General features: G+C 51.0%; 1 protein-coding gene across 4 annotated transcripts in view; it reads left to right on the top strand.

Annotated features, from left to right (window-relative positions):
* The window catches only part of CDRT4 (CMT1A duplicated region transcript 4), a 34,133-nt gene extending 16,109 nt beyond the window's left edge, over positions 1 to 18,024 (top strand). For 3 of the 4 annotated variants that reach the window (XM_045487434.1, XM_045487432.1, XM_045487433.1), the window contains 2 exons: positions 15,334 to 15,411; positions 16,912 to 18,024. In XM_045487434.1, coding sequence (XP_045343390.1) covers positions 15,334 to 15,411; positions 16,912 to 17,369 — 536 coding nt within the window. In that variant the 3' untranslated portion in view covers positions 17,370 to 18,024. Of the gene's footprint in view, positions 1 to 3,111; positions 3,194 to 15,333; positions 15,412 to 16,911 lie in introns of all 4 variants that reach the window. The other variant, XM_045487435.1, reaches the window with a different exon arrangement.
* Positions 18,025 to 22,757: the final 4,733 nt, after the last annotated feature.

Below are 22,757 nucleotides of genomic sequence, written 5' to 3'. Positions count from 1 at the left end.
AAAAAATTTTTTTTTTAATGTTTATATTTATTTTTGAGACAAGAGGGAGACAGAGCATGAGCAGGGGAGGGGCAGAGAGAGAGAGAGAGAGACTTCTGCTGTATCAAAACGGCCTCATCAAAATTGGCTTTTAGAGGATGGCCTTAATTCTGTGGTGTTTTGTAGCCATAAATTCTTTACCGTACACGTTCCCTTCTTCCAGCAGAAATTGCTTCTAGTAGAGATGGGAGTGGGATTGAGGCGGCGAAATCACTCCCACTGCTGGAAGGATAGGACGTTCTCTCCCGTCTCCGTCTCTGGGGTTTCCTTAACATGTCTGGTAAGGACCCTGTATCAGTTATCTCTTGCTGCGTAACAAAGTACCCCAAGACTCAGTTGCTTAAAACAAACATCTGTTATCTCGCAGATTCTGTGGGTCAAGAATCCGAGTGTGGCACGGCCGTGTGCCTCCGTGTCAAGGTCTCTTCATGAGGGTGTAGTCGTGGCTTAGGCTGGGGCTGTGGTCCCCTCTGGAGGCTTAACTAGGGGGCGGGGGAGGATCTACTCCCAAGGTCACCCACATGGCTGTTGGCAAAATTAAGTTTCTCACAGGCTGTTGAACTAAGGGCCTCGCTTCCTTGTTTGGTGTTGACCACAAGTCTTCTCCAGAGAGCGGCTCGCAACATGGCGGCCGGCTTCCCTCAGAATGAATGACTGGGAGAACAAGAGGGAGAGGGAGCATGCTCAAGATGGAAGGCACAGTTTTTTGTAAACTAGTCTCACAAGTGACGTCACACCATTTTACCGCGTTGGGAGGGAGTCGCGTTGGTAGCTTATACTCAAAGTGAGGATGTGAATACCAGGAGGTGGGATCATTGGGGGCCATCTTGGAGGCTGCCTACCGCAGGCCTTTGGGCCGGGCTGCTTTTGAGTCCGTTCAACCTGTGGGCCGTGACACCTCAGCAGTTCTGATACGCCAGTGGCTGTGAGGGGCAGAGGGAAAGGAACTCTGTGGTCCCCCCTACTTCTCCTCGGGGGTGGGTCCCTTCACTGGCATAGCCTTCTGAAGACCTCTCAGGGGCAACTGATTCTAAATTTCGAAACTAGATGCACTTACCCTCCACTCTCCCATCCCGTCCCACCTTCCTTCTAAGGGAAGAGCCCAAGGCAGCCCTCTCTCCGAGGTCTTTGTCACTTCCGAGTAAAGCTCCACGACAGGGCGGCTTCCCCCAGAGTTCACCTGGTTGGTGCTCACCTTGGGCGCCAATGTTAGTCCGTATTCTTGTCACCGAAATGAGCCCCGGTCACAAACCAGAGAGTGAAAGCTCTGCCATTCGTTCAGGAGTTCATGGTCTTCAACACAAAAGCAGAATGTTATCAATATCTTCATGGGTCACGGAATACTCGCGTCTCAGTTAATCGGATCGTCCTCGCGTCCTCACATGAGGCAGGATGTTTCTCCTCCTGGATATGAGGAAACGGAGGTTCAGATAGATTAAGTAACTTGCTCGAGATTGGACAGAAAGAAATGAAGCTGGGGTTTCGAACCCGTTCTCCTGACTCCAGCTCTGTGCTCCACCCGGCGTCCCTTTTAAAGTTGTTTGCAGCCCCGAGTCCCCAGATGCTTCTCAGCAGGAATCTGGCGAGACTTCTCGGCCCTGTTTTGCTCCTTAAATCACTCTAGATCAGGGCTGCAGTGACCTGAGAACAGAAATAGAAGCTGGGCTGTTGGGGCCTGGAAAGTGGGGTAGGGTGGGTGAGACGTGGGCTCGGCAGTAGGGCAGCAGTTGTGTGGGGGGCGAGGGGGTCCCCTGAGCCCAACCTCTGCCCTCTCCCTGCGCCAATCCCCTTCCCCGATCTTCAGGTTATTGTCCCATTTTTGATGAGCCACATTCGGCCCGTGTCTCCAGCCGGAAAGCCGGACCACCTCGTTTTGGCATTTGTGAGAGCTGTCACAGTGTCCTGCGTTCGTGGTGATGATAACGATCCCCCGCCCCGCAGTGGGTTCTTACCACGTGCCTGGGCCCTGTGCCTGATGCTTTGTGGGAATTATCGCATGACCAGCATCCTCGGGGCCATCCAAGGATAAGTTCTTGGGATTGCCTCTATTTTATAGATGGGCACACGGGGATCAGGAAGCGAGCCTATCTTATTTCTGGTCACCCAGCCAAGGAGCAGCCGGCCTGTCCTGAGCTCGTGTTCGCCGTTCCACCCCATGCTCTGCTGCAAACAATTGTCCAACACGCAGCCTCGCCTTTTTTAAGAGCTTTGGCCGATTCTCTCGTCAGTTGCCCTCTTGAGATGTTGAAACACAATGAGATCACAGGAACACAGCAAGAACAGCCAGGAGAGAGTTGGTTTTCCTGCAGGGATTGCACGGGGGTGCCTCTCGAAGGCCAGGCCTTCGCCAGGCAGAGGACGTCCACACAATGCCCTCCATGAGGGGCCTGTTCCCGGAGTTTCAAAGCATTCGATGGCTCCCTCCCGCGTGCCAAGGCCTCCTTGTTTCATTGGGCCTCTGACTCCACAAAAACTCCCTTTGTCAGAACTTCAAAATTTCCTGGCATGTTCCCCACACATATTTTCGATGTGGATGGCTGTGATGTTTCACTATACATTTACTTGTGTCTATTTGTGCCTAGAAAGATTCGTTTGAAGCTAGCAGCTAAATATTTCTCCCCAATTTCTTTTTTCTTTACGTTTATTTATTTTTGAGAGACAGAGAGAGAGAGAGCGTGCTCACGCACAAGTGGGGGAAAGGCAGAGAGGGCGGGGGACCCAGGACCCGAAGCAGGCTCCAGGCTCTGTGCTGCGATGTGGGGCTCGAACCCACGGACGGTGAGATCATGACCTGACCTGAAGTCGGATGCTTCACCGACCGAGCCACCCAGGGTGCCCCTATCTTTCTCCCCAATTTCAAGAGGCACCCCCCCCCCCGCCCCACCGCCCCCCGCTTCCTCCTTGACCTCTGGGAGGTTGGCTATTTTCTCTTTCAGCTGGAGGGAACAGTATTCTATATATTCAGTTGTCTGCTTCCCCCCCCCCCCCACACTATCCCTGTTAGTTACACAGTTACACTATCTTATGTTTTACAAGTTGACCTCTGTCATTCCTTCCCCCCAACCCCTCCAGAAACCTAGTTAAATGAACTGCACCAGAGATTTGTAAGAGCTTCCGGATGGGAGACGGGAGGACCAGAAGAGATCAGAACAAGGTAAGCAGGTGTGGCCTTAGGTCTTGACCGTGGTCTGTCCTCAAAGTAGGCGACGTGAGGGCCAGGAGTTGCTTGGAAGTCAAACATCTTCCTTCGGAGCTTTAAGAAACACAATTTAGGAAGGGAGAGAGAGCGGTACCAGCTCGGTAGCATGCAGTGGGGATACGTGACCCTGACTGGTGAGGCGTGTGTGAGCCCACGCGCAGGGCTGGCCACCCGCCAAGGGAAGCGTCCCCGGAGCAGCCGTGGAAGGAGAGATAAAGGGACCTGTCGGGGGGAGGGGCGCGCATCTAATTTGTGATCATTGTGAGGGAGGAAAACGTCTCACATCCAGCAACTCACATCCACTTCTGGGCACGCGAAGTGTCTCATGTAACCTTCATCAGAATCCTACAAGGGAGGCGAGTCATTCCCATTTTACAGATGGGAAAGACTTCAGGCTCGGAGAGAGAGGGGAAGTGATTTGCCCTCACTTAAAAGCAGTGAGCAAAGGTGCCAGGAATGGAACCCAGCTCTTGCCAGGAGCCGTTACCCGTGTGTCGTATTTATTAGGGTGATGCCCCGCTTTCGCCGGTGAATCTTCTTATTTTTTTTCCCCAAGGTTTTTATTTATTTTGACAGAGACAGAGGGGTGCGAGCAGGGGGAGGGCAGAGAGAGAGAGGGAGAATCCCAAGCAGGCCCCGTGCTGTCAGCACAGAGATTGTTTGAGAGTTTCGAACCGGGCAGTGTGGCACACGGTGATGGCTTTCCCTGAGATGGAAAAGACCAGAGAGGAAGACTTCCGGGGGTAAGGTGGAGAGCTCTGTTTGAACCCTGAAAAGTTTGAGGTCTTGTTAAGATATGCAAATGATGACAAAGATGGAGGCTGGATATATAAGTTTGGTCTTTGGGGACTGGCCACAAGATTTGGCAAATAGATGAGCTTTGAGGCAACAGAACTCAGCGATGCCATCTTGGGGACATGCAGGGATTAAAAAAAAAAAAAAAAAAGAAGGGAGCCCAGAAATCATCTGTGTGGGGACTGAAAAGGAGTCTGAGTGGCGTTAAGTCTGTTTGGAAGCCAAGTTGGAAGATGTTTCAGGAACACGAGGGGGGTCAGCTATTACCCATGAGCACTTTTGGAAGGTAAGGAGGGAGAAGCTTGGGCTGCAGGGGAGAGGTGTTTTGTTGACAAGGGTCAAAAGGGAAGTGGGAGGGAAGGCAGCACGTATGTGTCATTCCTGAGATGTTAAGAAACCACTGTTGCCGATAAGGGTGACGGTACAAAGGGAAACCAGTGTTCCAGAAACTGAGGTTGTCAGTGGCTGAGGACAGAGGCTGGCAGCAGCCAGGTGGGAAGGGGGTATAGGCTGATAGGATGAGCTTCAAAGGAGAGGGAGGAACTTGGTCTGAGAATGGCGGTGGGGATCGAGGCGGATGAACACCCACCTCCGGGTCCAGAAACCTGCGGGTCACGAGGGGAGAAACAGCCCTCCATTGAGAGGAGAGAGGGTCTATCCTTTGGTGGTGATTTGACAAAGCGTTCTTGGCAGGAAGTCCCACGGATGTATAGGGGTGGGGGTTTCTCCAAATTTTGGAGAAATTGGTTTCTCCAAATTTCGGGTTCTGATCCTCAGCTTTTCGGATTTTGAACACAATTTTGTCCATTTACTCAAGGCTCCAAATAAATCCCACACCTTTTGATCCCTGGCAGTCTCTTCCCGTAACGTGGTGGATGCCATTTGTAATAGGGTCATTTTTTTCCTTCTTCCAAGAGCACAGGGGAAAGGTAGAGTCTCTCCTTGGGAGGGTTAGGAAAGGCTTCTCTGAATGGTTGAGCTGTGCTCTGGGTTTTGGGGGACATGCGGCCCATTAGAAGTGGGAAGTGAGGAGAAGGACTCAGGACATGCCCATGAGAAGGACCCACGCGCAGGGCTCGAGTGCGCAGGGGGACAGTCGTGGTGACAGGAGCTCAGATTGGAAGGAGTTTCTGGGACTAGATTGTGGGGGGGGGGGGTGCATTTTGTCTCTAGGAAATAGGTAGCAAATACGTTTTGAACAGAAGCGTGACCTTCCCGAGACCGGGACCTTCTCGGTTTTTCTCTGATTAGAATGTCATGCCTGGCGTAGTGCTTGAACAAGCACTCAGTAAATATTTGTTGAATGGATGAATGGATATATTGATCAATGATCCTTCTTGCAGCCGCCGAATGGAGGATGAGCCGGAAGGAAAGAGAATAGAGGTAGCAGGACGTGTTTGGAGAACAGAGCCTGAATTTGGGGTGTGAGAGGGAAGGAGGAGTTGAGTTTATAGTTTGAGGGCACGTGATTTGACAGCTTCTTGATGGCTCATGCCATCACTAAATGGCTTCACTAAATGGCCTTCACTAAATAGCTCATGCCCATTGTGCTTTTCTAGAAAACCGGTTGGCTCTTTGAGGTTCTTTGGTTCCTTCAGCTGTCACCCAGAGTCCTGACAATTGGCTGGAATAGTTTGTCCCTCCTCGTTTGGAGGTTGGGTGACATTCGTTGAGAGGCTTTCACTTAAGTCCTACGCTTTGAACTCTAGGCCCCAGACTTTGAAAGTTTACAGCACTTGTCATTGATCTCATTGCTATCTCCTTGCTAGCATAGGTAGTCTTTTTTAATTTAAAAAAATGTTTATTTATTTTGAGAGAGGGAGAGAGCGAAAACACATGCCTGCGAGTGGGGGAGGAGCAGGGAGAGAAGGAGAGAGAGAATCCCCAGTAGGTTCCTTGCTGTCAGTGCAGAGTCCAATGCGGGGCTCGAACTCACAGACCGTGAGATCACGGCCTGAGCCGAAGTCGGTCGCTCAACCGACTGAGCCACCCAGGCGCCCCTAGTTCTCCACTTTAAAGGACAGTGTCATCACTTATTGTGGCTAAAATTGGAAACGTCTTAAAATCCCCAGATGCAGGCATGATTTTTTAAATGTTTATTTATTTTTGAGAGAGAGTGAGGATGTGAGAGGGGGTGGGGCAGAGAGAGAGGGGGACACAGACTCTGAAGCTGTCTCCAGGCTCTGAGCGGTCAGCGCAGGGCCCAATGTGGGTCTCGAACCCACAAGCCATGAGAGACCACAAACCTGGGCTGAAGCTGGGTGCTCAACCGACTGAGCCACCCAGGCGCCCCAGATTCTGATGGATTGTTAGGCGGCCTCTAACATAACTATGAGGAATCTCTAAGAACATGAGAAAATACAATCAGATGTTTGGGCAAAAACGATGGGTTCAGAAGGATACGTACATTTTGCGGCCACAATCACATAAGCCAGGAAGGAGAGCACAAAGATAAATGTTGTGTGATGGTAATGGGATTACGAGATTCAAAAAATAACCCTTTCCAAACTTTCTATAATGCGGATACGCAATTTCTGTTACGAGACCACGTGGGAATAAATACAGCAAAATGCCACTGGCCGTCATCGACATGACTCATGCCTAGAATTGCTTTTCTAGGAAAGCTGATGATTTTTTTTCTGGTTCCTCCCCACAATCTGCTAGTGCAGGAGGGGGCTGGCCACGGTGCGGGAAGGAATTTGGGACGCCGCTAATCGGATAGAGCTGTTTTGGCACGGCGGCGGAATTAACCTCCTTCACCCCACCGGCCACAGCTCCCCCCAGACGTTTGAGAGCTTTGCTTTCATCGTGGTCGGGAGTTCTCTGTGACCCAAGAGTTGGGTGCAATGCGTGATGGATGGATTTGTTTACCTTCTGGTGGGAACGGGGATAACGGTGTCCTCTTGACGACACACGGGCGATAGGCTGACGGAATAACTGAATCCTACGGAAGGCAGCTACCTTCGTGCTTTGCTTTGAGGCCAAGCCTCAAATACAAGTCCCCTTCTTCAAGACAAACGCCGGCCTGGATTCCTAGTGCGTTGAGCATTTTAAAAGGGGGTGGCCTGGCCCATTGATTGAGGCCAGTCCTGGGAAATCCCTGCCTGTTTCCACTATGAGTTTGCTGGGTTCACAATGACCCCATTGTTCTGGGGAAGCAGGACTTCCTTCTTCTGATTGATTGAACGTTGTGGGGCCACACATTGTCATAGTCCCGCTGCTCACGAGCCGGCTGTCTGGCAGAGAGAGGGTCTCCGAGCACAAAATGCTGAGAGCCTTCCTTATCTGGTTTCCTGAATGTGAAGTTATAAGACTGTTTCTCGCTGCCTGTTTTTCCACATCTTTCCTACCTGTCTAGCCTATCCATTTACAAGTGTCCCCCAAACGTCCACGGAAGGGAAAGGTTGAAAAGCTCTCTCCTCTGGTGTTGCCTGTTTGGTTTGTTCTGGAAGTTTCGTTTTGAAATTTGGAACTTGATCTCCAGATAATAGGATCCCACGTGCTTTGTGCCTAATGGGTCTTCATGTGACATCATCTTAAAAGGGAATTTTAATATTTATGGTTGGCTATTCCTTGGGTAAATATGAAATGCAAATCCGTGGTTCTACCGGAATGACGTCACCAGGCCCAACGCCCAACGCTTCTTCCAGTAGTGAATTTGTAAAGCGGTCGTTTAGCCAGCTCAACACTGTAGTTCGTATGCAGAACTGGAAACAGGCTTTAAGATTTGCATACTGGGGGCGCCTGGGTGGCTCGGTCGGTTAAGTGCCCGACTCCGGCTGAGGACGTGATCTCACGGTCTGTGGGTTCGAGCCCCGCGTCGGGCTCTGTGCTGATGGCTCAGAGCTCATTCTGTGTCTCCCTCTCTAACGGCCCCTTCCCGGCTCACACTGTCTCTCTCTGTCTCTCAAAAACAAATAAATGTAAAAACAAAACAAAACAAAACAAAACAAGATTTGACTACTGGAAGAAGAATGTGGGCCCTGATCACATCAGTCAACATTTGAAAACACTAGAGGCTGGCATTTGAATCATGCCCATGATTTCCCTTGTCTTTCAAGACTCACCACAAACCTCTTCTCTTCTTGAATCTTGTTTCTTGACCTCCCTCCCCACCCGGCTGAGTTAGGAAGCTTGTGCTCTGTCTACTTCAAGGGGCCGTGAGTTCCCTGAACCAAGGCTGTGCCTCGTTCTGTTTTGTGTCTCCAGTACCCAGCACAATACTCGGTACACGGAGCTGCTCGGTAATCATCTGCAGAGCGGCTGCCGTGCCTCGCGTTGGCCTATGTACAGGGAACTTCTCCGCTTTATTTTTCTTGACGATCAAGACAATGTGGATTATTCTTGTTTGATTTGTTATTGGCCTTGGCAGAAAACAAATCTGCCTTGTGAGCCTTTGACATTGAGAAGGGTAGATCCCAAAGCAAGAGGCGAATGTGGAGAATCCGCCAGATGTTTGGGGTGAGCACAGAACTAACTCACAGGCATTACAAGTCTCGTGTTTGGAACTCAATGTTGAAGGCATGCGTGAGTGAATGAATGGGTAGTCTATGGCCGTAGGTACTTGAACTTTGTTGCCACTCTGAGTCTCTCAAGGCACACACGTGACTGTAAGAGGAAATAGGTAGCGTACAGAAGCGTTTTCGAGAAGCAGTGTACCCCCCTCCCACCCACCATGAACGATGGATCAGGAATGCCAGGTCTGTGTTAGAAGATGGGCATTTCTTTTCTTTTCTTTTTTTTAATTTTTAGAAGATGTTTATTTATTTTTGAAGGATAGAGAGAGAGAGAGAGAAAGAGAGAGAGCGTGAGCAGGGGAGGGGCAGAGAGAGAGAGAATCCGAAGCAGGCGCCAGGCTCGGGGGCTCTCAGCACAGAGCCCGACGCAGGGCTCGAACTCATGAACCGCGAGATCACGACCTGAGCCGAAGTCGGACATAGCTAACAACTATGCCACCCACTGTGTGCAACTTAATAGGGTATAGTAATAGGCTCGTTTCCCCTCTCTTTAGAGCGGAGTGTGTGTGTTTGGGGAGGGGCAGGGATGGGGGGGGGGAAGGTGGCCAGCATACCATTGCATAAGGAGATGGGGAGACCAGCTTGCTTCTCCCCACCTTCGCTCTCCTCTGGCTTAACAGTTCTGGGATCCCCACACTCCTGGCCTCGGTGTTTCTAAAGACACATCAAACCCGTATGTTGTAGGTGCCCCCCTGGAACCCATCAAGGAGAGGTGAGGCTATGGCAAGAGTTTCCGTAGCGTCCACAGGGAGGCAGGGTAGAGAGGTGGAGGGAGTCATGATGAGGCAGGGCTCCTGGGAAGCTCGTTGGGTGTGCACTGTATTTTCCTGGAATACAGGGGGTCAGAGTATGCACTTGGCCTGTAAGGTAGGGGGGGTGGTGTTCTATGTGTCTCCCGGGAGGGCCACTTGGGACGCACTGCACCGGGAACATTTCTGCTGATCTTAGAGGTAAACCTTCCAAGATGCTAACAGCCTAAGTGGCAGCTTCCTCTTCAGCCCAAAGAAATGAAGAGTAGCCAGAAGGCAGAAAAGGAAACAGAGGGCAGGGGTGGATAGGCAAGGCTGAGGGGGATAACGCGCAGAGGTGAAACAAAACTCTGCATCCGCTTCCCGTTTGGGAAATTGTTCTCCTTCTGGGGCCAGACCAGACTCTGGGGTGTGGGAAGACAAGACGCCTGCAGACTGGAGCAGGGGAGAGAGGAAAGGGGCTGAACAAAGGAAAATAGGGCTAGTTCCCAACGGAGCGCAAGGCTCTCACGTTGGCTCGTTCCGCTCCGTATGGGCACTTTTGGGGGACCAAGCCTCTGAGGCCGATTTCAGAGGAAGTGAGTCATTGAAGACCCGGCTATCCCTTGAGCAAGTTCACCCTTCCATTCTCTTATGTTATCACTGTCTATGGTGCTCTGGGTTCCAAAAGAAGGCTGGGGAAGGACGTTGCTTTGGAATCCACACCGATGTTCTCCTGGTAACTAGTTCTAGGACATGCTCTACCCAATGGATGGATGGATCCTTCCCTGGGCAAATGAGGTTAGGGGGTACTGCCTAACAATTCCCCCTTTTGGAGGGTGACAGAGCGAGGCAACATTTTTAGAGGCTCAGAGAATTGCTGTACTGAAGGCATTTGTTAGCTCATTTTCCAAACTTCCCTGGCCGAAGGAAGGCTTGCTGTATTTATATTGCATAACAACATAGACTGTGTGAATGGTGTCCCCTGGATTAAATAATCTATGTGGGTTTACAGGGTGACCCTTGGCACGGACCTCCCCTGTCCCCTTTTTAAAAGAAAAAAAAATTTTTTAATCTTTATTTTTGAGAAAGAGAAAGACAGAGCGAGAGCAGGGGAGGGGCAGAGAGAGAGGGAGACGCAGAATCCGAAGCAGGCTCCAGGCTCCGAGCTGTCAGCACAGAGCCTGATGCGGGGCTTGAACTCACAGACCGTGAGATCAGGACCGGAGCTGAAGTCGGACGCTCAACCGACTGAGCCACCCAGGCGCCCCGTTTCCCCCCTCTTTTAAGTAAGTAACATCGGTTAACATCTTGAGAGATTCTTGCTTTCTGTGGGACACAGTTTAGGAAACACTGGATTACGATAACGTTTTGATCATCGTGAGTGTGCGAATGGCTTCGCCTCCACAGCATTAGCGGGCTAGAAAGTCTGAGCGGAGTTGACTGGTATCAATGCGATTATCTCTCAGTCCTGCCTGGAATCCACAAAATCCCTTTGGAAGATGGTTTCCTGAGATAAGGATGCGGCTTGTGGCCGCAGACAGAGGGTGAGATTAGCTTTGCGTGAGATTACCACCCGCAGCCACGGTTTTCTTAGCTCAGTACTTTAAGGCTCTGGCTGTCCTTTGATCGAAGTAAATTCTCGTATTGGCAGGTGGTAATGGAAATCTAGGGTCCTTTTAAATGTTTAAAGGCCACTGACATTCGGTACTATATATATATGGATCCATATCTATTCAAGAGTGCATCAATGAAAATATGTCTTAAAACAACGAAAGGGCTGAATGATGCCCCTGATCTGTTTCCTAATAAGGCTAAGTTTCCTAAGTGGCTAATACCCTCTAAATCTTCAGTGTTTTTTTGACTTGGTCTCTAAGAATGGTGGTTCCCAAACCTTGCAATACCTTAGAACCAAGCTTTCGAATTCTGATGGTTGTATTGCGTCTCATTCCGACTAAATCCCAATGCTGCCAGGCATAGGACTTTTTTTTTTTTTTTAATGTTTATTTCTCTTTGAGAGAGAAAGACAGAGCCTGAGTGGGGAAGGGGCAGAGAGAGAGAGAGAGAGGGAGGCACAGAATCTGAAACCGGCTCCAGGCTCTGAGCTGTCAGCAGAGAGAGCCTGACGCGGGGCTCGAACTCGGAAACGGCGAGATCGTGACCTGAGCTGAAGTCAGTCGCCCAACCGACTGAGCCACCCAGGTGCTTCCTGGCATATGAATTTGTAAAAGATCCCCGGTAATTCCAATGTGCAGCAAAGGTGGAGGACTGATGACTTGGAAACCCTTTAAGCTGCAGACGGCTTATTATAACATCCATACCTCCGTAAGAGAAATAGGACAGGAATTCACATTCATCTCCTAAGTTGAGATAATGGAGGTCCTAAGACCATGTCAAGGAACGTGACCAAGGTCACAGATTTGTGTCTGATTCCAGGCAAGTGTCTGGAGGCCCTTCAGGCAAGGCTGGCCGAGGCCAGCATATCAGGCAAGATTCTGGAAATGGTAGGACAAGAGATTGGGTTCGGGTGGGAGGAGATGGGCTTGGAAACCCAGTGGACTGAACACAGGCCTTTGTGCCTAGAGAAGAAATAAGAAAAGCACTTCAATGTTATGCCTCCTGCCCCTCCCATCAATGCTGTTTCTGTCTGCAGCCTGCTGGTTTGCATTTCGTTTATAGGGAGACAAAATGGAACCTTTGTGCCAGAGTCGAAGGAGATTGTAAAAGCCCACAGCTTGTCTTTAGACTTAATGTCAACTATGTGTACGTGTCTCTTTTATTTTCAGACAAACAAGTCCTCACCATGAGTTCTGAGGCCATCTCAAACACTCCCTGCCTTGGGCTTGTAGCGTCCTGGTTCTTGCATCAACACTAACAGTTCTGTAGACAAGGGGATAAGTCAAGAAATCTCTTTCCTTGGAGGGGAACAGGCATGGGCCGGGTGATCGCTGGGGCGACACCCTCTACATTACTGGGAACTTGGGATGGGTGACCCACAGTTCTGAGATCCATGGTGGGTCTTAGAAGGAGAGATGAGTTGCTCCAACGTTCTTTTTTTTTGTCGTTTATTATTACACAAAGCCGTAGGTTAGCGGTCTATGTGAACGAGTTGTTCCTTCTGTGACCTCAGAAAAAACGATATTGTGACTTCTCCTAACAATGTGTCGTCATGGGGATGCCTGGGTGGCTCAGTCGTTTGAGTCCGACTCTTGATTTTTGGCTCAGGTCATGATCTCATGGTTGTGAGATCGAGCGCTGTGTCAGGCTCTGCACGGACAGCAGGGGCCCTGCTTGGGATTCTCTGTCTCTCTCTCTCTCTTCCCCTCCCCCCACCCCCTCAATAAATAAATAAATAAATAAATGTGTACAGATGCATATACAATTAAATGTCACTGATTCTTAGGTAGTTTTCACTTTTCTTGTTGCTATGGAGAATATAGTTTCATATTTTGAGCTTTGTATATGAAGGGAAGCGATTTTTAATTTCTGTAATAAACAATACTTTATTCTCTGGGTTTTTAAAAAGTTGTGTCATCTACAAACGATGATAACTGTGTTTTCTTACAGGTAGGCATGCTTCTAATTTCTTTTTCGGGCGTTAGGCTAACAGCTACCACTTTTATTTATTTATGTATTTATTTATTTATTTATTACATTTTTAAAAATTTGTTTTTGAGAGACAGAGAGAGACAGAACACAAGTCGGGGAGAGGCAGAGAGAGAGAGGGAGACGCAAAATCCGAAGCAGGCTCCAGGCTGTCCTCACAGAGCCCGACGCGGGGCTCGAACTCCCGAACCGCGAGATCATGACCTGAGCCAAAGTCGGACGCTTCACCGACTGAGCCACTCGGGCACCCCAACAGCTACGACTTCTAGAACAGTGTTAAACAAAAGCGACAAATGGGACAACACAAGAATGCCCTGTACTGTGAAATGTGGTATTGGCTATTGGGCAGATTTTCAACAATCGTATCGAGAAAACATTGCTCTTGTAGTAAGAGTATTTTTAAACATCAGTAGTGGCTATTGAAAGGACGTGGCTTTTAAAACAGGGGCGCCTGGGTGGTGCAGTCGGTTAAGCGTCCGGCTTCAGCCAGGTCACGATCTCACGGTCCGTGAGTTCGAGCCCCGCGTCAGGCTCTGGGCTGATGGCTCATGATGGCTCAGAGCCTGGAGCCTGTTTCCGATTCTGTGTCTCCCTCTCTCTCTCTGACCCTCCCCCGTTCATGCTCTGTCTCTCTCTGTCCCAAAAATAAAATAACGTTGAAAAAAAAAATTAAAACACATTAATGGGGGCACCTGGGTGGCTCAGTGGGTTGAGCATCCGACTCTTGATTTTGGTCAATGATCTCAGTTTGTGAGACTGAGCCCTGAGTCGGACTCTGCCCTGACCGCAGGGCACCTGCTTGGGATTCTCTCCCTCCCTCTCTCTCTGCCCCTCCTCTGCCCTCTCCCTCTCTCTCAAAATAAGTAAGACAGACTTAAAGAATGTGTTGTCATGAAAGATCGCCACTAAGACAGAACAGTGGGGCCTCTGTAAAGCCTGGATCGGAGCCGATTTGACAGAAAGTAGCTTTTTTTTTTTTTTTTTTAGAGTATGAATAAATGTCTAGAATGCGATCCTTTGTTAGGTGTGTAATAATAAAATGCTGACATTGGGAATAACTTACTTTAGAACTATAGTGGGATTTAAGGTTGCCCCCATCAATAACGCATTTACTTGCATACCACAGTGGTTCCTTGGCTAGGAGAATAAAGGGGGCGGAAAACCTGGAGATTTGCTTCTCTCAGGGGAGTGTTTCACACACAGCAGGGCAGCCCCTACAGATGTTGCAGCTGAAAGAAAGATATAGAACCATTAGTCCGTCTAAAGCAGCTTTACTCAGTGTGTGGTCCTCAGACCAGCACTGTCCCCTGGGATCTTCTTGGCAAATGCAAATTCTCAGGTCCCCAAAGCAGACCTAGTGAACCAGAATCATAGGGGGCCCCCCCACCCCCACCCCCGACGCTGTGTTTTAACAAGCTCTCCTGGCAGTGTTAGCCTTCACTGAGGTTTGAGAAGCCCTGCTCTAGGCTGATGGTTCCCATAGTGTGGTCGCCTGACCGCTGGCACGAGCATCACCTGAAAACTTGTTCAAAAGCCTCTGAGACTTTTCCCACAGCAGAAATGCTCCATGGCATTTCAGACGTTCAAGTTCAGATGTTCAAGGACCCCAGAGATGCACAGCCCTGAGTGTACCAAATAACGAATCCTTGGACAAAAATTCTCCGATGCGCCTGTTTCCAGTCTTAGCACTAACTAGAAGGGAACTACTAAACTCTCCCGGACCTGTTTCCTGTCACTAGGTAGTTAACGATAAAACCTTACAAACCGTCAGCATCTCCCGCCCCGCCTCTGGTTTAGGATGCTGGTTGTCGAATCTGGAGCTCCGGCGGGGAGCGCTCAACACTGCGTTCTTTTCTTTTCTTTTTAAAAAAAAATGTTAACGTTTACTTTGGAGAGAGCGACAGAGTGTGAGCGGAGGAGGGGCAGAGAGAGGGGGAGACACGGAATCCGAAGCAGGCTCCGGGCCCGACTCGGGGCTCGAACTCACGAATCCTGAGATCGTGGCCTGAGCCGAAGTCGGACGCTCCACCGACTGAGCCACCCAGGTGCCCCTCAACACTTGTGTCCCAACAAGCCCTTCATACAGAGGCAGCCGTCCTCCAGTTCGAGAACCACTAGACCACAGGTCCCATCAAACTACCCACACGCGTGGCCCCATAGAGCATTGAGACTTCTCTATTTCAGCCTGTACTTGGGGGCACCTGCATCTTGACTCTGGGCTGTAGCCCATGTCTGCCCCTCCCTCTCCTCCGTGCTGGCTGAGAAGCGTAGCCAGGAGATGGAAATTCGGCCCAGTAACAGCACAATGGGACTCTGGTAACAAAGGTGACATCTACTGGGACTTCCCGAGCTGAGCTCCCCTGCCCTCTCCCCCGCTCCACGGGAGACCTGTCCTCTTCTTGAAGATCGCCCTGTGGTAACCCTGGCTAACAAGTGTGTTTTCCCGAAGGTATCTGGGCCTTGAATGTGAAGAAGAACTCTTTAATGATGGAGGTGATTGAAGCAAGAAAGGCGAAGAGAGACAAAGGTAGGGCTTGGGGCTTAGCAACGGGAGCTCCTGCTGCAGGGCTGGTCGAAGCTTCCAGACCTGGGGAGGGAAGGCAAAGGGGTGGGGCTCCGGGTGGCGGCTCCTGTTATACGCGTAGAGAGAGTATAGCCGCGGAGGACTGTGGTTCATCATGACCTTCGCCTCTGCCAGATACAAGCAAACGCCTCGGCCTGCAAGCTCGTTGCATTCTTTAATAAAAATATTTTATTTTGAAGCAATCTCCGTACCCCCACACGGAGCGCAAACTCACGACCTCGAGCCCAAGGGTAGCAGGCTCTATTGACTGAGCCAGCCAGGTGGCCCGAGACCTTTGCATTTTGCATTTGCTTTGAGGGCACAGAAATGAGCCCTCGAGTCTATACTTGGAAGCTTGGGTGTGCGTGTTTTGTTTTGTTTTGTTTTGTTTTGTTTTTGGTGAAAGGTGATGTCGCACATCTTGCCTTCCTTGGGCCAGATAATACACAGTTCTTGCAGGGAAATGGAACCTTCCACAATCCGTTCTTTATTGACAGAGCTGCTCCTAAACGAGCTCCAGCTCAGGAAACGTCCGCCAGGCAGCCCGGGAATAACTGTCAAATCTGCATTTTCTCTGGTTATCCCCACGGCTAGTGTTTGTTTTTGTTTTTGTTTTTTTTTTTCACCGAATTTAGGTTGGACACGGCGAGACCAACCTTTTAACTTCCTTGCCTTCCCCAACCTCTAAAGGAACGGGCTGTTTGGTACACTAATGAACAGACTTTCTAGTAAAGCCTCCCAGCCCCAAATGCTCAAAACCTCTGGCCAGCGCTATAGTGAAAAGCTTGAGGATTTTTGATCCCCTTAGATTTGAGTTCAGTGCCCCCCATTTGCTAGTTGTGCAAGCTAATCCGCTTCAGTAAAAGCTTTGCATAACCTATTTCTTGTAACCCGCAAGAAGGCTCTATGAGATCAAATCTTGCTCGGCCCACGATTTGACCCAGGAGGCAGCTACGGTTTAGAAGGGCTACCGGGCTTGCTCGAGGTTCACGGTGATCTCGCAGGTAGAGAAGGAGTTTGGACTCAACCGGTCTAATTGCACAGCCCGCGTGTCTCAGGGCTGACCTGTCGCGTGAACCTGTTCCAAGCCCTTCAAACGTATCGTTTTGGCTAATCCTTACAATTGCCTTCCGGTAACCAATTTTATCGGTGAAAAAAACATTAGACGGTCAGAGTGCGCACAATTTGACGTTCTACGAAGGTCTGAGGCTGAGCCTGCCAGCCTCCCGAGGTCCCCGCCTTTTACCACCACGCTGTTCTTCAGCTGGTAGACGCTCTGGAATGTCACTCTGTCTCCCATCTTTGGATTCGCTCTTATCCCCGCTGAATACAAGGGGTGTAAGGGCCGTTAGGCATGATGGGGGAAACGTTCAAAACGTGGTTCCAAGACCCTCCGATTCTTTGAAGAACTGGACGGTGGTACCCGAGTGCCTCTAAATCACCCGTGTTTCTCTTTGCTGGTAGAACTCACAGAGAACATCGGGCTTCCCCTGAGTCTGCTTGAAAAGCACAGCCCGTGGCCAGCCTATGTCACCTACACGTCCCCGATGGTGAAAAAACTCATTGAGAAAAGCAAAGCCAGGGACCTGGGTTCTATGCAAGCACTTGAAGGAAGCCAGCGGGCCTCAAGGCAGAGCCAACCTTCCGGCATCGCGCAGCTGAAAAGGAGAAAGTCATCTAAGTCCTCCGGAGACACGATGTCCAAGGACAGGAGGTCAGAGACCATGTTATCGGTATGGAGCACGTATTCGGTGACGAGCCTGGGGCCCGCCGTCATGCCCGAACCGATGCGCTTTCATACGGAGTCCAGAGAAAACCCCACTGCAAACTATAACAAGATCATCTTCTCTCGAAAACCTACGATGAGGATCCTTCCATACAGCTCACTTCTAGCCAACAAGGAGACACACTCGAATATTTAGCAGGGAATCCCTGCAGCCACCCACCGCCCTCCCTTCCCAAGACAGTACAGCAGCGAAGCTCCATTTGTCACCAACTTTGCTACGTCCTCTGAATGTGAACTTGCCCCTGCTTGTGCAGAGGTTGGCCGGAGACAAACCAGATCAGAATGTGGGCCGTGGGTGGGGGGTGGGGGAACCCTCTCCAGCGTCACCATCTGGTAGGGATGGGAAGTGCCATGTTGTAGTTCCTGCCGTAGATGCTTAGAACCTAACTGAGGGTGAATCAGTCCTGGTCTAGGCAGGAGACAGAAATCACCCCGGTTGCGATGCCAGAGATAATGTAATGTGAAGAATTACTAACCAGGTGGCTGAAAAAGGCAGGGGGAGGCCACACAGGTATTAGGGGCAGTAGCACCTGTAGGAAGCAGTTTTCACAAGGCTGCACAAGGGAAGATATCGGACTTGTTAAAGTTAGGCACTTGGAGAAGGGGTGTGCGGGCTGGATCTCAGATTTCTGAGATGCGGGGGACAGGGGTGCTCCTCAGCAGGTTCTCGGGGTCTCTGAGCTCGGAGAAAAGTTCCTGCGGGGCCGGTACCTCTGAATCGGAGGAGGAGAAGATCTCTGGCTGAGGCGGGCTCCGTGGTTGCTGAGAAAACCAAGACGCCAGAGTCCAATGCTTCTGGAAGGGATCGACCCCGCCTGAGTGAACAAGGAGCCCTGTGAGTGGAAACAGGGACGGGAAGCCAATAGAGGTAAACAGGAAGAAGGCCCGGAGAGAGCTTCTCCCTCCTTTTCCAGCTTCGTGCCCCCTCTCCCCAGTCCCCCCGATGGGTAGAGCCTATCAGAGAAGAGAGCAGGCGTGCGGGCTGCAGAATCCCAACCCCAGCCTCTCCCAGCAAAGTATAAAAGGACAGACTCGAGGCCAAGAGAATGTTAAGCTTCAAAACTAGCATGGCGGGGTTCTGAGTGATTCCACCTTGCTGCACCTGGCCCCCGAACTTGGCATTGGGATTGTTTTCCTCGGAGGGTTTACAAAGTGGCCGTGGGGACGTGCGTATCCCTTGTTGAACCATGGAGGAGTTTTCTCTCCCGTATTTCTCCAAGGCTTGCCTTGTGGAGTCGAGCTGGCAGGGGAGAAATTCCTGGCCGCACCTTCAGCTGTCATTTGTCAGACCACACTTAAAATTGGTGCCCCCCCCCCCCCCCCGTGCTTTGAGCAGTTCCCAAGAGGCCCCAGGGCAACTGATGTCAACCTGAGTCTCGAAGCAGTCAGGCCTTGTCTTTAGATTCAAGGGGGGATCTTGTCAAGAGAGGGAGACCTAGCTGATCTTACCTTTGGGGTTTGTCTCTTGAGCATGGCTCCACTGATGGCTCGTCTCTTCTTTGACCTCTATAGTCATATCTGTGAAGCAATGAACACCCACCTCGCTTCCCTCAGCAGAGGCGTAGAGGATGTGATGTGCAAGTCGCTATGAGGGCCATTCGAAGAAGCTGGATTTGCCATCCACGTGGCCACTCTCTGCATACACGAATCGTGCAGAAACGTCGGCACTGACCTCTGGCTGCTGTGAGTAGTGTTGGGAGAGCTGCACAAATGAGGAGCTCCGGACCGATTCCTGGGGTATCCGACCTTGGCCAGAACCAACTCTTGCACAAATATAGGTGGTTTCCAGCTATGGTTTCCAGCTGAATGACTGCATTTTGTATCCGCGGATCATTTATAGACGTGGAGGCAGGTGATACATTTCTCCAACGAGACTTACTATTTCCTCTATCCTTTGACAGGAATTGATAGCCAGAACATATCTGGAGTGTCTTTGGGAGCATATTTACCTATCCTGGGAGCACCAGGGATGTCTCTTGGGTTCTCGTGAACGAAGCTAGTCCCCCCAAATGTCTAACATGGAACGTGAGAGTTGATGGAGATTTGGGATTACTTCTTCCAATCCCTTTGAGGGCAGAGCAGTTACGGTTTGAGACAAAGGTTTCTAGGTCTTTAATACTTTCTACAAATGTGTCTGTATGCTCTCTAAATTAAAATGGTTTTCTTTCTTTTTTAGCCAGATAACATCGTTTAGATTAAGGTAATTCTCAGCCCGTTGTAACAACACAAGCACGAGCGGAAGGACAGTGACACCTTAGGTCATCATGAAAATTGCTTGTGTCTGTGACTACAGCCCAGACACGCTGCCCCAACCCCCCAGCCCGAGGCAATTGTAAGAAAGAACAGGTCTAATTCTGTTTTGAAGCGGGCGATCTGTGTTCGGGCCCAAGCCGGGGTTCACGGGCCCAGCCGCCGTGGGGGTTTGACCGGCTAGGACCACGTTTGGGACTGAGGAGGCTTCAGGGAAGAAGCCGTGTTCGGACGAGACCAGCTGGACCCAGCAGTGAAGCCTTGGTCACTGGGGGAGGGGGAAGGGGATCCTGAATGATCTGTGGAGTCTGTTGTTTAGATTTGCTCTTTGGTCCAGACCTCCCTGCGCGCGATGGAGGTGGAGGCCCATGAGTCGCACCGTTAAAAGGCTCTTTTGCTAAAACCCGAGAAAGCCCCAGAGTATGCACGAAAAGGGGGAGGAGAGCTTCTGGGTTTCACAACATACCAGCACGCAGGGTCCTGGGTCTGGCAGGGGTCGGCGATTGCTTGGTGGGAAAGCTTTGTGCGTAAAAACTTGAGAGAGAGAGAGCAGGCGTGAAGCCCTTCTGGTGTTGGGGGCGGGGGCCATGGAAGGAAATGGGGATTCTTCCTAGTGTAACCTCATCAGCCTGTTCAAGCTGGAGGGGTCTGGGCCATCTCGAGTTCCTCCAAGCGTGTTGAACTTCCGTCGCCGGGAGGGAACTAGCTCTCTCTGATGTTTCCCAGACCACAGCCTCTTGCAGTTTATCTCCTCAGCATCTGGAACGTTCCGTTTGGCAGGGGAGCGGCTTCTCTCGGTCTCCCTGCTGCAGTAGGTTTAGGAAACACCCGACTGTGTATTTTGTTGGCCCTTCCGGGTTGCTCTGTCACCAAGGCCTCGTTCTGACACATACCGGGGAGCTGTTTTTGAACAAAAACCTTGGGCTCCTGCACACGGCGATGCCATTCGCAAGTTCTAACGTTGCTGTTTCAACGGTTTAACCTGGGCTGCTGGTCGTTTTCACTCTGGCGGGTCCGTACGGGCCTCAAAAGGTCCCACGTTCTGCAGTGTCTCAGCCGGGGCCCCAGAGCACGTCTTGAAGATCAGGCCACTTGCCAGATGAGATGCCCTGAAGGAGATGACTGCAGAAACCCGCTATGCAGGTGCATGCAAGCCAGATGTTTGGGGGTAGTTTGGGAGCTGTCTGCCTGGGATAGGAGGCCTGGAATTATGGACCTCAAGAATTAGGGACCTTAGTAGCAGTGCATGGGACTAACAGCACGAACCGTTTTCTTTTCTCGACCCGAGGTCCTTATGCAGGAGACAACGACTTTCACGGTGGTCCCCTTAGCCATCTGTTAGGACAGGGAGAACAAAACAGGTACCCTGAGGTAGGGCTTTTGACCCGTGGGCTTTGCTAAGGGTCCTCGGAGGAAGCCGACAAGCTCCCCGGAGCAGGGAATCCGGCACAGGAATCCCCATCAGGGACTGACGGTGCGAGAGAACACCGCAAGCGGGCATCCCGGGCCTGTGACTTCGCCCCACCGGCGACAGAGGCGGTGAAAAGATCCCCAAAGTGCTTTTGGTGAGGTGTGTGTGTGTGTGTGTGTGTGTGTGTGCAAATGTTTGCATCTGGACCATGTGGCTCTCTTCAGCCTTGGCTGAGTCATTCGTTCCTAGAAGCTCTTTGGTATCCCCACCCTTCTCGAGTGACCGCGCATTTTCAGAGGCCGCGCTTTATCGGGGCCAGATAAGAGAGGACCGAACGAGAGATCGGAGGCGGGGAGTGCACGGGGACGGGGGATCTGCTGTGATCCGATGCGGTCAGAGCCCGACTGAAGCTCAGGCCTGGGTTTATGTTCGTCCAGTAATCAGGAAACCCTTTCTCTGCCTCCTTCGCCACTCCTCCCCCATCCCAACCTCTTACCGGGGACCCCGAGCCTCAGCCAGCTACCGAGGTCACACGACAGTGTCCCAAACCTGTCGGGTAATGGCTGGGCCAGGCCTGTTCCTGGACGGAGCGCGTATGTGAGTTTTCTCTGGGGCTTTGCTGATAGGCGGCATGCAGGAACACCTCAATTTTAGGTGGAACCCATGCTACCCCGTGCTCTGTGCCTTGATCCTGACCATGACCCGATTTGCATACGGCACAGGGCAGAATAAACAGTGGCACGAAAAAGATACTGGAGGACTTGGGGTCAAGACCCCTATCTCTCCTTCCGGGCTCTGTATCCCAGGGGAAATAAAAATTGCTATTCCCCTCCTCCCGCCCCCCCCCACCCAGGCCCCTCTAGGAAGAGCTTCCGGCTGGGGGGAGCCAGCTTGTCTCACATCAACTCACTTCCTTCCTAGAACCTGCTTGGGATTCTCTCTCTCCCTCTCTCTCTGCCCCTCCCGGCTCGTGAGCATGCTCTCTTTCTCTTGCAAAATAAATAAATAAACTTTAAAAATTATGTAAAAAGAGGGGCGCCTGGGTGGCTCAGTCGGCTAAGCGTCCGACTTCGGCTCGGGTCATGATCTCACGGTCCGTGAGTTCGAGCCCCACGTCGGGCTCTGTGCTGACAGCTCGGAGCCTGGAGCCTGCTTCGGATTCTGTGTCTCCCTCTCTCTGTCACCCTCCCCCGTTCATACTCTGTCTCTCTCTGTCTCAAAAATAAATAAACCATTTTAAAAAATTAAAAAAAAATTATGTAAAAAGATAAAGTTCTTTCTAGTCCCGATAGCATGGTTCACACTGAGGCTCCCGACGTGTTCTCTCCGGTGTCATGGAAAAGGGATTACGGCAAGAAGCAGGATTAATATCGGGACAGCTGCTCATAAAAAAAAAAAAAAAAAAAAAAAAGTGAGGTCATGGCAAATTTGGGGCCAAGCTGAAATTTTTTTAGTGGCCTGGTGAGTTTCTCGAACTTTGCAGATCTGCCTTTAGTTTACGCTTGGCCCCGACTTTTGTGTTTGTTTTTGTCGCACCATGGAGCCGTCCTCTAGCTCGGGCGTGCTTTGGGTTAGGGCCTCTCCCTCACGACCCCTTACAGCAGCACGGGGCAGTGTCCACATTTGCACACCGCTCGTTCTACGACACTCCCTGCCTGCCCGCCTTTCTGTCCTGGAGGCCTGGGCTGGGCAGCTTCAAAGGAGACCTCGGGGCCCCCTTGCGGTCCCCACCAGACCTCGGGCAGGCCTCCGGCATTGGCCCCCGGCCCGCTGAGCCCGAATGCAACTTCCCCAGGTCTCCAGAGCAAAAAGATGAATTCTGCCTTTCTGCGTCTTGTCCCTGACAGACGGCCCTGCTTCCCA

Source organism: Leopardus geoffroyi, chromosome E1, assembly GCF_018350155.1.
Source record: "Leopardus geoffroyi isolate Oge1 chromosome E1, O.geoffroyi_Oge1_pat1.0, whole genome shotgun sequence".
NCBI lineage: Eukaryota > Metazoa > Chordata > Mammalia > Carnivora > Felidae > Leopardus > Leopardus geoffroyi.
The sequence above is the reverse complement of the archived record's forward strand: the minus strand, read 5'-3'. Positions and strand labels throughout refer to the sequence as shown.